The sequence below is a fragment of the Leguminivora glycinivorella genome, chromosome 1, assembly GCF_023078275.1.
Source record: "Leguminivora glycinivorella isolate SPB_JAAS2020 chromosome 1, LegGlyc_1.1, whole genome shotgun sequence".
Taxonomy (NCBI): domain Eukaryota; kingdom Metazoa; phylum Arthropoda; class Insecta; order Lepidoptera; family Tortricidae; genus Leguminivora; species Leguminivora glycinivorella.
The window spans coordinates 17,531,204-17,552,038 of record NC_062971.1 but is presented as its reverse complement, the minus strand read 5'-3'; the positions used below and the strand labels follow the sequence as shown (position 1 = coordinate 17,552,038).

Genomic DNA, 20,835 nt, shown 5'->3' with positions numbered 1-20,835 from the left:
AAGGTGCCTAAACACTATTTCATTATTGATGACGCTTTAGTAATTCATTTAAATATTTGTTGAAAAAACATCAGTAATCGGTAAATCACTGAAACAACTTTATTAATCGTTTCTCTCACAATAAATCACTTCATTTTTAATTACTCATAAACGTCATTTAATATAATATAAGCAAGCGTCATTGATCGTATTAGTCACATCACTAATATCACTATTCAATGACACAAATTAAAAAAAAAGTCCAATGGAGGCACTTGACGCACTTGACAAGCGTTTTATTTTCATTTTTCGAAATTTATCCTGACCCAAGCTAGAAACCTGAGATCGAGTTGCAGCACAAATTAAAAGTGCAAAGTACAAGTGTTTGAAATAAAGAAATACAGTGTTAGTGTTATCGTTTGTGATCAGCGTCGGAACGCTTGGTGTTTTGTAATTACTATATAGTACTTGTGGGGAATACCAAGTATCGATGGCCGTTTGAACGTTTCCGTGGTGTATTTGTTGAACTCCTGGAGCAGTGAGTCACCAAATTATAGTATCGGGCGGTCGCCATGGACACCGACGATGGGGAATCCTCAAGCAGCGGGCCGATGTCCAGCTTAAATAGCCTGTTTTCTTTCACAAGTCCTGCCGTCAAGAAACTCCTGGGCTGGAAACAGGTTAGATCCTACATATATGCAGTAAATATCAGCTCTTTTAGGTGGTGCTATTATACGTTGTTACTGTAGTTTCCTATTATTTGGTGAATTTAGGTTAATTTTGTTATTATTAAATATATGTAAAAGAAGACATCTGAATATTCAAAATCCTCTTGGTATTCCTCTCACAGTTTTATACCTATCTACGATTATGTGTAACAAACTAGTCCAAACCTTATAAGGTAAGTTATCTTTCTATGGAATGGAATTTTGTGTTGTACTCGATAGTGTTGACACAAAACAAGGGAGGACTGTGTTCTCAATGTGAGAGAGGTTTCATATGTGGTCTGAATTGGTTACTACATAGCCACAACTTTGTACCTTAATGTACTTATCCAGCTCACTTAGCTGGCTGGGTATATGATTGTCATTTCCTAAGTTCTTTTGTATCCATAACCATCCATTTTTTGTCTGTTTGTCACTTTTTTTAAATCACAAGGTAGGCATTACCTGATGTCTTTTCATATCAAGAATCATCTGACCTCTGTTTTAATTTGCCACAGTTAATAAGTTACATAATAGATCTTATTACCTATTATTGATTAAAGGTAAAATTATGATTATAGTTTCTAAATAACATCAAGTGGGGTTACTAGGGACATAAAGGATGACATTTAGACAAAGAAACTAACTTTAGAATCTTAGAAACAGGATTTAATAGTTTCAGATTCAATTTTGCAACTACCTAAAGCCTGACCAGTAATATATAGCTGAGTTTAGACAAGCAAGTTATTGCTGCAAGTTTTGAGACAGAAGTATATGCAAGAAAGAGATGCAGATATTTGCCACTCACTCTTACCTATAGTTGCGTCTCAAAACTTGCAGCAATAACTTGCTGGTCTAAACTCAGCTTATGACTACGCGCCATGTTGCGGAATTTAATTATGGAATATATTGTACTGCCACCACATACATCACCCTCTTGACAATAGTCATAATATATTTGTTGCCAGGCTTTAGAATCCTTTAGTGAGACAGTGACCCTTCCTAGGTCAAATCACATGGCTTGTAACACTAACCAAGAATCATATTATTGAAAGTTAAAAACTGCATGGAAAGTTGTTCAGTCATTTTCCAGTTTATTATAAACATATGGGAAGTTAGAGTATATGTTCACTTTGAATATTAGTAAGCCAATAATTCCAATAAATTTATGTGTATGTATATGATATTGATATTAGTGTATATTAATACACACACATATGAATTGTGTACATGAAGCATAAAGACCTTTTTCTGTGGAGAATCGCATAATGATCTTTCATACTGTAAAGTGAAAGTATCTATGATACACCTACTTAAGGTTAATACAAAAACTATATGTACACCTAGTGTTCTAAAAACATTAATCCATACTTATATTATAAATGGGAAAGTGTGTGTGTCTGTTTGTTTGTCCGTATTTCACGGCCAAATGAGGCGACGAATTGACGTAATTTTTTAAGTGGAGATAGTTGAAGGGATGGAGAGTGACATAGGCTACCTTTTGTCTCTTTCTAACGCGTACGAAGCCGCTGGCAAAAGCTAGTTCACTATAAGATTCATTTTTGTTTATAAACAACTAGTCATTGGAACTATTCCAAACACTGAATGATTATGATAACTATATTTGTAAATCATTAAAAATAACATCAGTACTGTACTAACATAAAGTCCTCTATATTCTATTCTGAGTTTTAAAGTAGTATGAAGAGTTGATCAAGATTATGAGCATTGTGTTTTTCCAATGATTGGTATAGCAGTGGTAAATTAGATAGATTTTATCAACCTGCGATATATACCCATCTTTATGTCATTATCATTAAAACAATTAGAATAAAACATGTATAATAATATATGGTGGCAAGATACTGTAGTGCCAATCATGTGTTAGTCAGTGCAGGTTAGCTAACCCTAGTAGACTCAATTTTTTCATTCCATACCTCAAAAAACAACATAGCCCCCCATCTGTCCAAACCAAACCATACAACCATATTTATACTTTACTCCTCATGCAAAGCTGCAGTGTGCAAAGACACAGTTCTATCACAGTATAATAAAGAGTACTATCGTACAGTATGGCCACTCCTGCTCCCCGCTGAAAGTGCCGCCCACCCTCTCACGGTTACCTCACAGTTACCGCCTGTCAAAAACGCGACCAGTCCACCTGTCATATCTCACTCATACAAGCATGGTACGTGTTCACCTACACAAGCTTAGAATGTGTGCTAGGAACGCACCTCTTTCATATATTTGATTGCCAGTGTCCGAGATGTGGTTCTATTGACAATAATCACATGATAAAAACAATATTATACTTTATTAAACACAATGTAATACTTGTTACATTTTAGCAGATATACATTACTGAATATTTTACTATATTCACTTACTTATATTGTTTGTAAAACTTTTGCTGTTACTAAATCTGTTATTTCAATCATGTGGGAAATGTCATGAAAAAATTGAAATTTATACAAGCAAATATTTTCTATGTGAGGTAAAAATGTGAGCTTTTGATCGAAAAGTACACCTAGGTCACGTATTGTGCTCACCTCCTGAATAGGTGTGTCGTTGATGTCATACTTAGAATCTATCGCGTTATGTTTTCTAAAGAATTTTATATGCATGCACTTGTTCGCGTTTAAAAACATTTTGTTATTATGACACCATTCGACGACCCTACACAAGTCAGCTTGCAACAATTTTACATCAGTATCGGAGTCGATAGTACGAACAAACTTCAAGTCATCGGCGTACATGAAAACATTCGAATGAATAATGCTATTTGGGAGGTCATTTATAAATATATTGAAAAGGACAGGGCCTAGGTGCGATCCTTGCGGGACTCCTGACGTTATGCTATAAGACGAGGATTGGAACCCATTCACTACCACCTGAAATTGCCTGTCCACCAGGTAAGATTCCAGCCATTTCAGCAAAGCACCGAACCCATATGCTGACAATTTTTTTAGCAATATTTTATGGCAGACTTTGTCGAATGCTTTGCTGAAATCAGTATAAATTACATCAGCCTGCTTACCCCCATCAATCGCCCTCACCAGTAGTTCAGTAAACAAGACCAAATTTGTTGATGTAGATCTATTACTCACAAATCCATGTTGGTAACTACTTAAATAAGTTCTAAAGTGACTCTGAATATAAGGGCACACAATGGACTCAAATATCTTCGCAAATGTAGAGAGAATAGATATCGGCCTATAGTTTGAGACTAAGTGATCCTCTCCTGATTTGAATACTGGCACAACTTTTGCCCTTTTCCATTGCTCAGGAAAACAGCCAGTTGATAACGATTTATTATAAATTAAACTCAGCGGTCTAACTAACTCTGAGGCACATGACTTAATGAAAAGGGGGATTCCATCCGGTCCTGCTCCCTTATTGATATCAATTCCTTTAAGTTTTGTTAATATAGCATCATCATCAATAATAGGGGTATTAAGATTCAGACTCCAGTTTGATATGTGGAATGTTAGTTGATAAAAATCTATTTAACGTCACTACAAACTTCAATACAAATGTGTCAAAATGAGGATCTTACAGCTCAGGGATCAGGGAGAATAGTATTCTTGGTCTAGAAGTAAAAATGGACAAACCTGAAATAATTTCCATAAAACTATCAAATGCTGTGACACCTTTCAACTGTGAAGTATCAAACACTTACATCGAAAATGTAACTTATATATAGGTTGTTTACTTAGTCACCACTGTCACCAGCAATAGTTTAAGGGGTGAACATGTAGCCATAATGAGAAACTTTTACTCGGAACCATCCCAGAATTTTCAGATAAAAAAACCGGCCAAGAGCGTGTCGGGCCACGCTCAGTGTAGGGTTCCGTAGTTTTCCGTATTATTCTCAAAAACTACTAAACCTATAAAGTTCAAAACAATTTTCCTAGAAAGTTTTTATAAAGTTCTACTTTTGTGATTTTTTTCATATTTTTTAAACATATGGTTCAAAAGTTAGAGGGGGGGGACGCACTTTTTTTTCCTTTAGGAGCGATTATTTCCGAAAATATTAATATTATCATAAAACGATCTTAGTAAACCCTTATTCATTTTTAAATACCTATCCAATGATATATCACACGTTGGGATTGGAATGAAAAAAAAATTAGCCCCCACTTTACATGTAGGGGGGGTACCCTAATAAAACATTTTTTTCCATTTTTTATTTTTGCACTTTGTTGGCGTGATTGATATACATATTGATACCAAATTTCAGCTTTCTAGTGCTAACGGTTACTGAGATTATCCGCGGACGGACGGACAGACGGACGGACGGACAGACAGACATGGCGAAACTATAAGGGTTCCTAGTTGACTACGGAACCCTAAAAATGGACTCCAATTGAAAATATATGGAACAGTAATTTTTTTTCCGTAAATTCTTGCAGTTGACTAAATAAACACCCTGTACTGTATATTGGTCTGTTTGTCACTCACATTTTTTATATTCAAGTGATATGAGTCACCAGTTGAGTAGTTCTACAAATAATGAATCATGAAGAACAAAACATAATACATATTATAGCCAATTTCCAAGTAAAAAACGTTGTTTTTCACATGAGAACTTGATACTTTTTGTACTTTATTTCCTTATTTTTAACACTACTGTAACTACTATGTAGTAAGTACTTTTAGGGCTCATTTTTATTTTGTTTTGTTGTTGATTTCACTAATTTATTTATTATTTAATACTATCATAATAGGGAAAGCAATGTGTTCCAATTTTTCATACATTTTTAGGGTTCCGTACCTCAAAAGGAAAAAACGGAACCCTTATAGGATCACTTTGTTGTCCGTCTGTCCGTCCGTCCGTCCGTCTGTCAAGACCCTTTTTCTCAGGAACGCGTGGAGGTATGAAGCTGAAATTTATATCAATTACTCAGGTCTACTGTCCCTTGAAGCTGTGAAAAAATCAAACTTCTAAGCCAACGCAATCAAAAGATACAGCCGTTTATGCCGCAAATTTTCGACACTTGCAAGGGAATCAAAACCTACAGGGTGCTTCCCGTGAACTCAGAATCTTGAAATTTGGTACGAAGCAACGTCTTATAGCATAGATAAAGGAAAAATTACGAAAACCATAAATTTTTAGTTACATCACATAATATATTTTTTTTTAATAATTTTAACCTTACTACCCATTTCCTCATAAACGCGTAGAGGTATTAAATTGAAATTCATACCAAATACTCAGGTCTATAATACCTTTAAGCTGTAACAAAATCAAACTTCTATGTCAACGCAATCAAAAGAAACAGTAATTTAAGCTGCATATTTTGAAACTCGCAAGTACTCGCAAGGGAATCAAAACCTAAAGGGTACTTCCAGTCGACCTAGAATCTTGAAATTTGGCATGAAGCAACGTTTTATAGCACACATAAAGGAAAAATTCCGAAAACCTTAAATTTTTAGTTACATTACAAAATATATATTTTTTAATAAATATAAACTTATTACTTTTGTTCCCCCCCCTTATCTCCGAAGTTTACCAACGAAAAATTATGAAAATTTTAGTAAACATTAGTTTTATGCTATATATTACAGGAAAAATATAATCGTGTTTGTATTTTGAATACTTTTTTTTTAATTTACAAAAAACTTTTCAGATTTTTACTTTCAATTTACCCACCCTTGCGGATGTATATCGTACTTCAAATTAATACGAGATGTTACGTAAACCATCTGCTGTCCAATAAAGTAAAAACTGTTTAAATCGGTTAACATTATAAAGAATTATCCCTGAAAAACCAGGTCGCGCAAATTAGTTCGCAAATTGACCGGGAGATGGCGCTATACACTATAATACTCATTAGTGCCTATACTTTTGTCTTCTAGTCAAGTCATTAGAGTTATATGAAAATATGAGATTATTTTACTAGGTAGTTTGAAAGAAAGTTTGTACGGAACCCTAGGTGGGCGAGTCCGACTCGCACTTGGCCGGTTTTGTTATTCTCCATACAATTTACATCTTATATACTTATATGACATGTCATATGTATATCATAAATTAGCGGAAGAAGGTTTAGAGTCTTTTCTGCTATGAAAGAGTTCATGGTTCTGAGTAGAGTGGACATGGTAAACATTGTTGTTAAATTAATTAAAAATGAGACCTTTATGAAAACTGAACGGCATAGATATTTTATTCTCATAATTACAAGCTATTTAACTTGCAATGTATGTATGGTCGGGTGAAATCTTGCGACTCAATTTTGAAGCAGATATCTTTAACCAATTGAGCTGAAATTTTGCACATGTTTGTAAATCTTTTTTGTGATTCTGACATTTCTGACTGTGATATTCTAGGCTATATTTATTTCATTTATAATAATTGTTGTGTATTTGTTTTACTATATTCTGTTGATTTTCTTGTGTGTCATTTTATAATTGTATTTGCATGCATTTATGTTCTATTGCAAATAAATAATGATTGATTGATTGAAATCACGTGACAATACAATATTATGGTATTACCGAGCTGATCTGATGATGGATCAGAAAGACGGCCATAGAACTCTGTAATGAAATGTCGTATCCCCATTGAGCAAGGGGTTTTTAGAAACGTCTCGGAGATCAGTAGATGACTGCTGAAAGAAAAGTACAGTCAGTGATAAAAGCTTGTGCCAAAAACTATTCTTTTGCAAAAAAAACTTATAATATATTAGCGTTGTTCTAACACGGACGTTACTGCACTGTACATGTGTATTGCATGAGTTTGTTACATCAATTCCAAATCAACATAATATCTGACATTATCTGAGTAAAGGGACCTTATTGTCGATGGCGCTTACGGCGTTATTATGAGCGATGTTCGTGTACAAATAGGACGCCACGAGACGTAAGCGCCATTGACAATAAGGTCCCTTTACCCAGATAACGTCACATATGTATTGTATCCAATTAAAATGGATTAATTTGTCAATTTTATTTCAGGGTGACGAGGAAGAGAAATGGGCAGAGAAGGCCGTAGACAGCCTTGTGAAGAAGCTGAAGAAGCGGAAAGGAGCTATAGAAGAATTGGAACGAGCGCTGTCATGCCCCGGGACGCCATCTAAGTGCGTCACCATACCACGCTCGCTTGATGGCCGGTTACAGGTATGACTTTTAGATATTTTTTTATAAATATATAAGATTAAAGAAATTCTATAAGTTGTTATGGAATAACCTGTCACACTTACTTACACAAAAACTTATACATTTCAGGTTTCCCACCGCAAAGGGTTGCCACACGTGATTTACTGCCGCGTGTGGCGCTGGCCCGACCTGCAGTCACACCACGAGCTCAAGCCCCTCGAGATCTGCCAGTACCCCTTCAGCGCCAAACAGAAAGAGGTTTGCATTAACCCTTACCATTATAAACGGGTTGAGAGCCCCGTGCTCCCTCCTGTCTTAGTACCGCGACACTCGGAATTTCCACCTGGACATTCTCATATGCCCTTCCAAAGAACTGCAGAGCCCGCAATGCCGCACAACGTGTCTTATTCCGGATCGGGCTTCCCGCCCTCCGCCAGTTCTGAACTCCCGGACACGCCGCCCCCGGCCTACTCCCCGCCCTCGGACGACATGGAACCGCCGGGCGAAGTCGCACCCGTGTCTTACCAGGAACCGGTATATTGGGCTTCAGTAGCCTACTACGAACTGAACTGCAGGGTCGGCGAGGTGTTTCATTGCAACTCTCACGCGGTCGTCGTCGACGGCTTCACGGACCCGTCCAACAACAGCGACAGATTCTGCTTAGGACAACTGAGTAACGTCAACAGAAACTCGACCATCGAAAACACCAGACGCCACATTGGAAAAGGCGTGCATTTGTACTACGTGGGCGGGGAAGTGTACGCCGAATGCCTGTCCGACGCCGCCATCTTCGTGCAGAGCCGCAACTGCAACCATCACCACGGCTTCCACGCCTCCACCGTGTGCAAGATACCGCCCGGCTGTTCCCTGAAGATCTTCAATAATCGCGAATTCGCGCAGCTACTCTCTCAGAGCGTCAATCACGGATTTGAAGCGGTGTATGAGCTCACTAAGATGTGCACAATCCGAATGTCGTTCGTGAAGGGATGGGGAGCGGAGTACCACCGCCAGGACGTGACGTCGACGCCGTGCTGGATCGAGATCCACCTGCACGGCCCGCTGCAGTGGCTGGACAAGGTGCTGACGCAGATGGGGTCGCCCCACAACGCCATCTCGTCTGTCTCCTAGCTGAGTGTCTGGCCTTCGACCCCACCGTATGTATTTCCTTTCGTATTACTCGTGCGACCATTTAATATAGTAAATTTGCCCTCGTATTTACTGCATTTTAAACGCGAACATTTTGTACATTTGTACATTCTTTTATTTTTATTGTTTGTTTCGCGCAATCTTATACACATTTATTATTCCATATAGGTATACGTTGTTATAGGTACCTATTGCTAAATATCTGTTTAATGGCTTTTGTACCCTCGGTGTTTTAATTGAGAACATTATTGGGGGTTAAATTTTAGAAGAGTTTACTACATAGAAATTGAAGTACAAATTTCACTAAAATGTATGTGATAAAATGTGCGAAAGCTATCGCTATTGTCAAATGCAGATCTTTTGATAAGACTCCATACATGGTAAGAATTTCACTAAAAAATTACTAGTATTGTTACCGCAGCGATATTGCAATGAAACCTAATTATGTAGTTCCGAGTATGAATTTTGCATGTAGCTATGTAAATAGCTGGTTATATTCGACCTTGTTGAAGCTTTTTGACAAAACATTAGCGACGGCGTATTAGTTCAATTTCATTTAAGTAATAAAATCCAATTTAAAGACAATAGTGATAAAACAGGAATACAAAAATAATAAGGAATGTACCATACTAATAAAAATACTAGTTGCCCAGAAGTATTGAACACCCCTTCAAATGAAAATGAGAAATGAAAAAAGTTTATTGTAGGCGTAATCCCATAGATTTGTTAATAACATAAAAACTATCCCTACTCTATGTTAGTTACAATAACTATAACTACAAAATAAATTAAAGCACGAGTCTGAAATTAAAAATATAATATCTCTTTGTAAGACCATTTGAAATTGGCAAATACTTTTGATGCTGAGCTTCACTTACTACTGTTTTTATTTCCCACTGGACGCATACATTACATTAGTCAAGGGTAATGAGTAAAGGAAGACGAAGATGTTATGTGACAAACTCATAGCCATTACGCACCATTCACTACGTGTTTCCGTGTTCCATTTTAATTCTTTAAAACAAAATTAAATAAAAATTAAAATCTATATATAATAAATATAAATGAAACTTCTGAGAAGTTTTACTTTAAACACAGAAAAGGGATGACAATCCTTCTGGGCAAGGATGTGTATAGATGTATGTACCTAAACGAGCTAACGAAAGATTACGTTTCAAAATGTCACCGTTCATTTTCACTCTTGCTGATGTTGTTGGTAGAGAGGTACTATGACTACAGGCGCAAGTATACTATTATAGCTTCAATAGTTTTTTCTTAATAAGCTCAAAGTAAGTGTCCAAGCCGTAAGTCACCTAAGTATAATGTTAAATTAAGTATAAAGACATAAATTAAGAAATAATTATACTCTTAAATGTTTATGACAAGATAGATATTATCTATGTACATGTACATGATGCTCTATGATGGTATTTTTATTTTAAACAAGTCCAAATTTATTGTACGAAATTTTGTATGCTTTTTACAAGCTTTTATTTTAATCAAGGTAAATTGGTGATATTATGAATATATATACGGATCGTATATTACTTTAGGGCATATTTTTTAAGCATTAACGTAATTATGTTCATAGTTTAGTCAAAATGCAGCTTTATATTTATGTATATTTTATGTTTTGTGACTTTGCAATATTTATAGCAATGTTAATAATAATTTATCACAAAATCCCGTTTCAGATGGACCTTGTATTTATAGAGCAAAAAGTATTGAGCATTCCTTATGTCATTATTAGAAATCAAATATATATAAAGCTGTATTAAAAGACGGCATGGAAAATAAACATGAATGCTCAATCCTTTTAAGCCAGACTTTATCAACATCGATGTGTGGATGGTCACTGTGACATCATCTTGATGTTTGAAGAGAACGGGATTATGTGGAAGTAACATTACAACAAAAATAACTGTTGCTTTTTAAAATTATTGCTGAAGTCTTTGCAGTATATTGTATAAATTATGTATAAGTCACAGGTAAAATAGTTTTAAGTGATATGTGTTCTATGTACCGTAACAATCTAAAACATAGACTGTTAGTAAGACATGCTTCTGATTGTAGTATCCAATTTTATTGTAGCTTTTGCCTGCAACGAACTTGCCTTATGAATTTTCGCAAATATGGAGTAACCATCTTTTGCGATTTAAAGGAAATAGATTACGATACGAATTTGCTCTAATGCGGCCTTGTGTGTGACTGGGAAGTCCGGAATAGTGAAGCTTTTTTGCTAACAGTTCAAAAAGATATACAAGTATAAACTTTGTTTTGACCTGCCCTGGCATGTGACGCACCACATGTCAGAATAGGTTATCAATTCGATTTCGAGTATTTTCAAATCCAAATTGTAACTAAATGATGAGGATGTAAACAAACAACTTAGATTTCATAGGTACAACTTTTTAATAAGAGATAATTATTTTATTCATTGTATTGTTAGGTAGAGCCCGACATGGGTATTATATTTTTTGGAACAAATTAAATGTGTACAAAATGTGTTGTGCTTATACCTAACAATAAAATATTTGGTTATGTATCGAGAATACAATAACCCGTTTATGTTGATCGTAAAGGGTGGTCATGTCATGACACTGCTTTTGTCAATCAAGGGAAGATTGGATCGCTTCTGCATAAAAAAAAAGTTTACCTTAGAAAAACGGTAACAGTGTCAGGGAAATGAATATAATTCTACAATTCAATTTCAAAGATTTACAAAAATTCAAACCTCTTTGTACAGTCAAAGTGCCTAGTAATATGTGCCTCATAATGTTTTACGACAAAATAAATATACATTTTATAATTTCATGATGCTTATAAGAGATACAGAAATAGATTTCTTCACATTAAAAAAACCAGCGTCTATTTAATGGGGCAAAAGTGGCAATACAAAAATTACGAAAAAGTGATAAACAGCAGAAGTAAAATTTATTGGTACCTATTTGAAAAATGGGTTAAATAAGTGTAATAAGATCGGATATAACAATTGTACCTTCCTAAGCAGTAGGTACGATACTTTCACAGGAACTGCTTGTCCTTTCAAAACCAATTTACCTTACGGTTTAATTATTTTATCCGTCCCTAAGTTTTCCATATCGGTAAATTACGTACTAGTACGGAGTCGCCTATTTCTAAACACCACTGAGCTCTTAGGCCGATAGTCCACTATCACATGTTTGCCATAGAAATATGATCATAGGCAACATGCCGTCCTTTTTCTTCACGTTGGAGAAAAAGGGAGGCATTCAGACCTAGTTTGAGGGCGTACCGTAGGTACTTTTTTCAATACTAATAAGTCATTTTCGACTGCCTCGGTAATGCTATGTCGATTTCTAAGACCACTAATAGGAATCAATATTTTCTGCTGTTTCAAATGAACTATGCAATCGAAAGTTCTACATGTCAGTATGTAACACCAAATCGGGACGTTCTATGTCAAAAATAAAGATAAAATTGATCTCAAAGTATACTAAGAGGTATAGTTCCTGACGACGTCCCATCGCCTTGATAGTGCAATTGTAACGAAACTAATGAATATTGGTTAGATAGAAGGTATTGTGAAAAAAGTTTAATATTAGTCTGTACTACTCTTTGTGACTTTCCACAGTTTCTTATACAATGCTATGTACATGGCCTTTTACATTTTTTGTGGTAATAATATGTTACATATTTGATATGGGTGGGTTAACCCGTCGTCTGTTTCTGTCATACAATAATTAACTTTGAGATATTTTTTTAAAGTCCTACGCCATGTGTTAGGATCCTTATCAAACACAGACGAAGGGTTAAATTTACTTATTGTAAACATATTTTTGCACACCCATTCACTGAAATGCCTACTTCATTAAAAGGGCCTATATTGGTGACCTGTAGGCCTGGCACATGATTGCCGCGAGAGTATGTCGCCGTGACATAGATCATATATTATGTCTTCTTCTAACTGCACTAATGACATAAGGACGGGTAGTCTATCTCGCGGCGACATACTCTCGCGGCAATCATGTGCTAACCCTGCTGGTGAAAATCTTAGTTTATTTTTAAATATACAGCGTGGCCTGTTATAATGTGCCTTTTATAACATATTCCCGTCCTAAACTAGCGGACTTGAATAAAAATATAACCAGGCAACTAAAATGTTATTATAATTTAACTGTTTAGGCGTGTTCAGATTGTAATATCATGCTTTTGATCTGAATTAATATAGATACGATCTGTCAGTGTTAAACGTGATATCTGTCGAAGAAACGTTATTACAGTCAGAATATGCCTCTGGGCTATCAGTGGGGTTGGCCTGTCGAATTATTTGCCTGATATCGCCAGAATAGCTTGCCCTGTCAATCTCTAGAATTGTGTAAAATTCTTGTTTTATTTACTATAATTTTATGCCAGGATCCCTTAAACCAAATCTCATACAACATAAACACAAAACTATAATGGCGCCATCTAAGCAAATTGACAGTTGCCAAGTCCATTCACAACTCAGTTTGTAATTTGATACAGAAGCCAAACATACAGAGAGTAACGAAATCAGATTGTCAGTGTAGTCGCTTTTCTGTCGCTGGTCACAACATATTTCCAGGCCTGGTTTGATCTAGTGGCTACATTTAAGAGGTATATATGTTCACATTAAAAATACTTTCAAAAATACTAGATGGCGACGACAGATAGGTTAGATACTATTTTATGTTCAATGCGATTTCCTTTTTGTTGGCTATATTCTGTGTCAATGTTACATAATTACTCGTTATAGAAAATGTGTTGTTATGTATCTATTTTTTTGTTATAATAACATCTCTGTTTTATTTTCAGAGTGCCTTAGAACAATGTATGCCTTATGTTTTTACTGTACGGGTAAATAGTACAGTGTTGGTTGACCCATAACTTAAATATAATGCCTATATATACGTATATACATAATCGACAAATTCATGATTGCATGCGTTACATTTATGACATTTATAATATTGTAGTAAAAAAACTCTGCATTTCGACGACTTCATTGCCTATATTTTACAGATATATTTGGCCCTTTCATATAATAGGTCTTAGCCTAATAAAACGGATATATCTGTAGTAGGAATTTAACCTTGATTATTGTTTTTATTCTGTATTTTTAGTAGAGTTATAAATAAAATTTTGTACATAACTTTTAGGAATATGTAATGGTGTGGTGTTATAGTACTTGTATGTGTCTTGGTCGTTATTTTGTTATGAGATTGTGTTGGTTCCGCGATTGTATTTGGACTTGGTGTTTTGTTGGTCTATGAACTCTAAAAGTTTCAAGTTAGCTTTGGCCAAATGGATGGAAAATTATAAACGACTAGTTCTTAATGCCACTGAATAACCTAATCTCCAAAATTACTCGTATAAACTGTATAGTTTATTTTATACATTTTCTGCTGTCGTGTGGGGTGTGACGTGACGTCACAAGCCGCCCACTTTTTATAGGGTGACCTGAAAATACGCTAGTCTATTCGGAAGGTCAAGAATCGTGAAATGTATGGGTTCCAATACATTCCACGACTCTTTACTTTCCGAACACTCTTAACAGTTTATTTGAATCATTTAATTACTGGTACATTCATAATTAATTAGACACAACTCGCCAAGTCCAAAACATAGTGTATGAATTAATTGTGTCAGTCAGTAATCGTGAGCAGGATTGTGAATGTCTAATTTAGCATTAAACGTTTTAGACTTATAGAACATATTTCACGTTTTTTGCATTACCTTAATATTTTTATGCATGATAAAATTGATAAAGCTGTAAAAGTGTAATTTTGGCTTTATTGGCTGTTGATTTTTAAAAATTGGAAATTAGTTTTTGACACGTGTACGGGACTGGGAGCCTATAAAATTATGTTGTACAAAAATTATGACTACTTTAATTAAGTTCTCGCTAAATAAATTAGTGTAAGTGCAAAGATGCCATCTGTAATTTTTATTCATCTCTGTTAGGGAATAAAGTTTCTTTTATTATTTGAGAGTTTTTTTTTTCATTCTCCTGTTCCTTTCCTGTGCCTACCTATGGTGGTGGTGATGGTGACCGCATTAGGCTAACGATAACGACGCAGTGTAATTGCCGCTTAAGTGCGTTTTCACGTTATCCGACCCGATATCGGATGTCGGACCGATATCCCATAGGTACATTACAGGCGCCATCTTGATTTTTTTCCATTGATATCCTTCCGACATCCTATATCGGATCGGATAATGTGAAAACGCACTAAGTGTTAGGGTCCCCCCACATCTAGCGTCTCGCGAGCGTCGCGTCGGGCCAACTGTATGGGCAAAGCCTGACGCCGCGTCGACGCGGCGTCTTTTTCCATACAGTTGGCCCGACGCGACGCTCGCGAGACGCTAGATGTGGGGGGACCCTTAGTCAAACGATCAATCGTTCAGTTTCCGTAGGTATCTTAGGGTCCCCCAACATCTAGCGTCTCGCGAGCGTCGCGTCGGGCCAACTGTATGGAAAAAAACGCTTCAGGCTTTGCCCATACAGTTGGCCCGACGCGACGCTCGCGAGACGCTAGATGTGGGGGGACCCTTAATTAAGTTTCTATCGTGTTTTCATATTTGTGCGAAAGATAGAAAACTGCGATTCGCTACAGATCGTACACGATTTGTTTACGCGACCAGATTATTTTCACCATATTGAATATGGCGTCAACAAAAACGGCCTTAAACAAGGCTTTTAGGCATTATATCTAGGCAAGGTATTCGAAGCCTAATTGAATCCGTAACATCTATCAATGAGTCAGTGTTACTCATGATTGGTATTCTACGCGGAACTATGCTATCACCGACCTTGCGTAAGTACCTACTGCGAACTGACTGGTCGTAAGCCCTAAGGCAAGGAAATCGACATTTAGGCTTATTTGATAGAATAACCTGAATATATACAAGACGATTTACATAGATATAAGTAGACACAAATTTTGTCGTTATAAATTCAAACATAAATGCCTCGTATCCTCCTAGGTATATCTATTACTTACCCTAGGTACTTGGTTATGATTAACCCCTAGACCGCTCAGTACAGGTTTTAGTTGTATGTATATTGCTCTTTTTTGTCTTTTTTATACCACATCGGTGGCAAACAAGCACACGGCCAACCTGATGATAAGCAGTCAGTCACCTTAACCTATGGGCCTGCAACTGCAAAGATGTTGTATGACTTGTATATGCTTGTATGAACCAAAACCACTAATTTTTTGACGAACCCCGTAGGTACCTATGTACCTAGTGTTTCGAAAAAACTTTGGCAAAAAGCTCATTACGTACAAGTTGCATGGAGAAATGGATTTGGAAGTGCTATGAGCACCCGCTTAGAAAAAGACGAATGCTTTTACCGCCCACCGTTGTATGACATCGCTGTAACGCAGTAACTTATCTGAATATACGATCGCGCATTGTAAGCCAAGAGCTAGTTCGCTTTGATTTGACTTGAATCTAGTAATACGCGCTTCTTCCTTACCTTATCAATTTTACCGTTGCATTAGGGTAAACTCGCCTCATTCGGTGACACGCCTAATTCGGTGATAAAAGCTTTGAAGCACTATTCCGAAAGACGATTTTTGGTTGTTTCACCGAATTAGGCGTGTCACCGAATGAGACGAGTTTACCCTACACCCCAAAGAAACTAATCTTATGAACTGGTACTATCAGTTTTTACAAGATCTCAAATATTATAAATAAGGTACAGCGGGGCAAATCTCGGCTGGGGGACAAATGTAACTGGTCCATTTTTTCCATGTTTTAGAATGTTTGCATTATTAAATAGTGTCCACCTGTTATATATGGTAGGCGTGTTCAGTGGATACATGTAGAACTCAACATCATAGTGTAATAATGGAAAAAATTTATTAGTTACAAATGCCCCCCGTCGAGATTTGCCCCGCTGTACAGTCAGCCAAGAAAATGGTTTACCACTTTTCGGCTCTATTTCAAACACATAAGGTCGAAAAGTGGTAAACTACTTTTTTGGCTGACTGTACCTTACCTAGATATTGTTTCTTCGAAATATTTCCATTTTAATGTTCCTATTTCCAATAGATTTAAGAGCAAGAGAGCTTAAATGCATCCTTGGGTCCTAACGGCCAACCATGAGACCTATCATAGAAAATGGTTTGGTCAGTCAACGTCTTAATTCCCGAGCTATTAGTAGGACTATATTGCTATTTACTAGTATGAGTTTAAATCTGTGACATTCCTACGTTCTAAGTGCCGACACTGAAAGACTGCAACTTATTTGAGGAATTCATGCCAAAGTTGCAGTTAAAAGCTGAAGCTTTAGGTAGTGTTAGTCGCATTCGTACAAAAAAGGGTCTGGCTCGTAGACTACACTGTAAACTGGTTGCTTGGCCTTGCATCGCTCTGTGGGTGTCTTCGATACATACATAATTATGATACATGCCGCACATACCTTCAATTGGACCACCACTATTTATGCAGAGCGTCAGACTTTAAAGGAATAAGTTAGTCAGTACCTACCTAAACTAAAAAAAACTGGCCAAGTGCGAGCGGACTCGCCCACCGAGGGTTCCATAAAAACTTTCAATAGTTGAATCATCAAATGTTATTCATATATTTCTACAGACTTGATTAAATCCGTCAAGACTCAATTTCCCACATAACAAGTAATATTTTAATATACAATTTTATTTTTAGACAACGTCCAAAGAAAATCAAGACTATTCGACTTCAATAGTTTACGACATGTCGTAAAGTATGCTCCTGGACCGACCTCATTATACATATCAGGAAAAAAACGCGATGTAGGAAATGAGCGTTCAACGTACAGCGACATCTAACGGCAAATTGAGTAAACTAATGTGCGCGAGCTAGTGTGGAAGATGATTTTTATGGGATAATTATTTATTGCATGAACTGATTTTAAACATTTTTCCTCTATTTGAAAGCAGGTCCTTTCATTATTGTTCCGTAAAAAATATAGGTACAATAAACATCCGCAAGGGTGTTGAAATTGAAAATGTAAATCTGAAAGGTTTTTTATAAATAAAAAAAAAAGTTTTCAAGATACGTGTATGATTTTATTTTTCCTCTAATCTTATACTTTTAAACGAGCAATTCTTGTATATTTATTTATTTATTTATTTATTTATTTATTTATTTATTTATACATACCGACGATCTCGGAAACCGCTCTAACGATTTCGCTGAAATTTGTTATGTGGGGGTTTTCGGAGGTGAAAAATCGATCTAACTTATCCTTAGGTCTCGGAAAACGCGAATTTTCGAGTTTTCATGCGTTTTTCTTCGCGCGCCATCTCGTGTGCAGTAGATGTATTGTTAAGACAGAATTATTTCGGTCGATGTAAGTACTATTTATTATAAAGACTAGATGGCGACACAGATCAAGGCGTCGCATACGAAACAACAAACATTAGGTAACTTATAATTCGCGGGCGAGGTGTTATAATATTTTCAAGTCTTTATATTAATGAAAAGAATACTTAACACGAATAGAAAAATTCACTATTTGAGCTTTTGTGGTGTAACGCGCTCCATCTCGTGTGGAGTAGTTGTATTGTTAAGACAGAATTCTTTCGGTCGATGTAAGTACTATTTATGAGAAAACTAGATGGCAACACAGGTCAAGGATACAAAATAACAAACATTGACTAACTTATGAATTTTATGATTCGCGGGTGAAAACACTTACGTATTCATTAAGTGTTTTAATTATTATTACGAATTTTAAGCTTCTTGTATTATCTCAGTACTATTTTAAAACTCAATACTTCAAACAGATGTGCTATTACATTCTAGAATTATCCGGAAATAATAGGCACATACCGCCATCTCTATTTGAGCTTTCGTGGCAAAACGCGCGCCATCTCGTGTGGAGTAGTTGAGTTGTTAAGACAGAATTCTTTCGCTCGATGTAAGTACTATTTATGATAAAACTAGATGGCGACACAGGTCAAGGATACGAAACAACAAACATTGACTAACTTATGAATCTTATGACACGGTGTTTTCAGTCAAAGGAAATAGTAAATCCGATGTACTTTGTATATGTTTAGGAAAATTAACGATAGAGGGCGTGAAAAACAATTTTATGCCGTAGTGCAAGTTGTTCGCTAGATGTCACTGTTACCCCCGCAAACTAGGTAATGATTGTTATCGTAAAATGTATAAGTATTTTTTGATGTCCAAAATTTTCGCTAGATGTCGCTGTACCACCCGCAAACTAGCGAACGGCATTCTATGGCCAATTACATGTATTAAATTGTAAATTTTGTTAATGTCCTGTTTTATTGGCAAATAAGTTAGCGTTCAAATATATACTATTCAATATACTCTATGTCTTATGATTCTCGGGTTATAAAACTTACGTATTCATTAAGTGTTTTAATTATTATTACGAATTTTAAGCTTCTTCCGTTATCTCAGTATTATTTATTTTAAAACTCAATACTTCAAACAGAAGTGCTATTATGCGTTATGTTGATTGTGTAAACTGTCAGATAATTATGTTTAAAGTAAAATAAAGTACCTATACAACTATAGTGTATCAATTATTTGTTTATTTAAGTGATTTACTGTTGATTTTTTCATACAAATTTGTTTGGAAGTGGTAAGTCTGTCATGTAAAAAACACAAGAAGTATAATAAAATAGAACACCGAGCGAAGCTCGGTCGCCCAGGTACTATTCATTATAATAGCTATATTTGGTAAACTTCGGAGATAAGGCGGGGAGGCGGTATTTTTTTTACATTTACCTTAAAAAAAATTTTTGTTTTCCACAACAAAAAAATTATAAAAAATAGTTTTGATATGTACAGTTTGAGCTCTTTCTAACGATACCCCTTGACCTAGTAAATTGAAATTTACATTTTGCCCCACTTTGATTTTGGCCATTTTCTGTAATTAATATTAATAAATAAAAAAAAAAATACTTTCAATTTGTAGAGGTTAACGATGTTCATAAGTATTAAAAATTTCAAAGCGATAGCATAAGTAGTTCTTGAGATATTAAGTAATGTGACGGACGGACAGACAGACAGACAGACGGACAGAGCGGCACCATAAGGGTTCCTTTTGTACCTTTTTGGTACGGAACCCTAAAAATGCAGGCTGTCAACATTTATCTCCTCGTACCAAAGATGAAAATCAAAAATTTGATGAAAAACTATATGTGGTTCAAGTTTAAGCTTCGTCAAAAGGTGTTTAATCAAATTGTTACCTACATCGTTTAAAAATTTAGGTCTGATATTTTACGAAGGAAAATAGTACATTACGATACAAGTGCGGAAAAGGGGAAATTTGAAACGAGTGGCGATAGATTAAAACACGATCGAAGGTAAATCCTCACGAGTTACGAATTCCTTCTTCGCACGTGTATCTTGCGACGTTTTTTAGTAGCACATATGGCTCTGAAATTTCGACCTGACAAAAAAAGTAGGTACTATGCGAATTAGTGGGTATTAGGTACTTTGCGAATTAGTGGGGAATTAAAACACTATATGTACTGAATTAAAACACCATATATATTATTACTGTTGTTGCAGATACTGTTGAATAGTAATATTATCCGAATATTATGAAAAATATAATTATTATACATACGTAGGTACTGTGTCTTAAAGATAATATAAATTCGCCCCTACCTCTACTGACGCATGTCTGTAGCTGTTCTTGTTAGAAATGTAATCGGAGGCAAACATTGTAATCTAATGTTAGCAACGTTTTACCACCCCAATGCCGAGGTGGCCTAATTTTTTTTCATAACAATAGCATCTTCCAAAACAAATTCGTATCACCCATCGTTTCGTTACCACACAGGGCCTACGCCGAATAACAATATTGTGACTGTTGTAACTTCAGTTTGCCGGCGACATTATAAATACAAGTGGCCGAAGGCGCGGCGCATAAGTC

General features: G+C 35.9%; 1 protein-coding gene across 2 annotated transcripts; it reads left to right on the top strand.

The window, feature by feature from the left end:
• Nucleotides 1-240: 240 nt before the first annotated feature.
• Nucleotides 241-14,909, top strand: LOC125229514 (protein mothers against dpp). Of its 2 annotated transcripts, none has more exons than XM_048134374.1 (3): nt 241-659; nt 7,638-7,799; nt 7,908-14,909. In XM_048134374.1, exons 1-3 carry the CDS (start codon nt 552-554, stop codon nt 8,904-8,906), a joined length of 1,269 nt encoding a protein of 422 aa, XP_047990331.1. In that variant the 5' UTR covers nt 241-551; the 3' UTR covers nt 8,907-14,909. The 2 variants fall into 2 exon arrangements, with proteins under 2 accessions (XP_047990331.1, XP_047990339.1); XM_048134382.1 differs by lacking the exon at nt 241-659 and adding an exon at nt 6,680-6,782.
• The last annotated feature ends 5,926 nt before the right edge of the window (nt 14,910-20,835 follow it).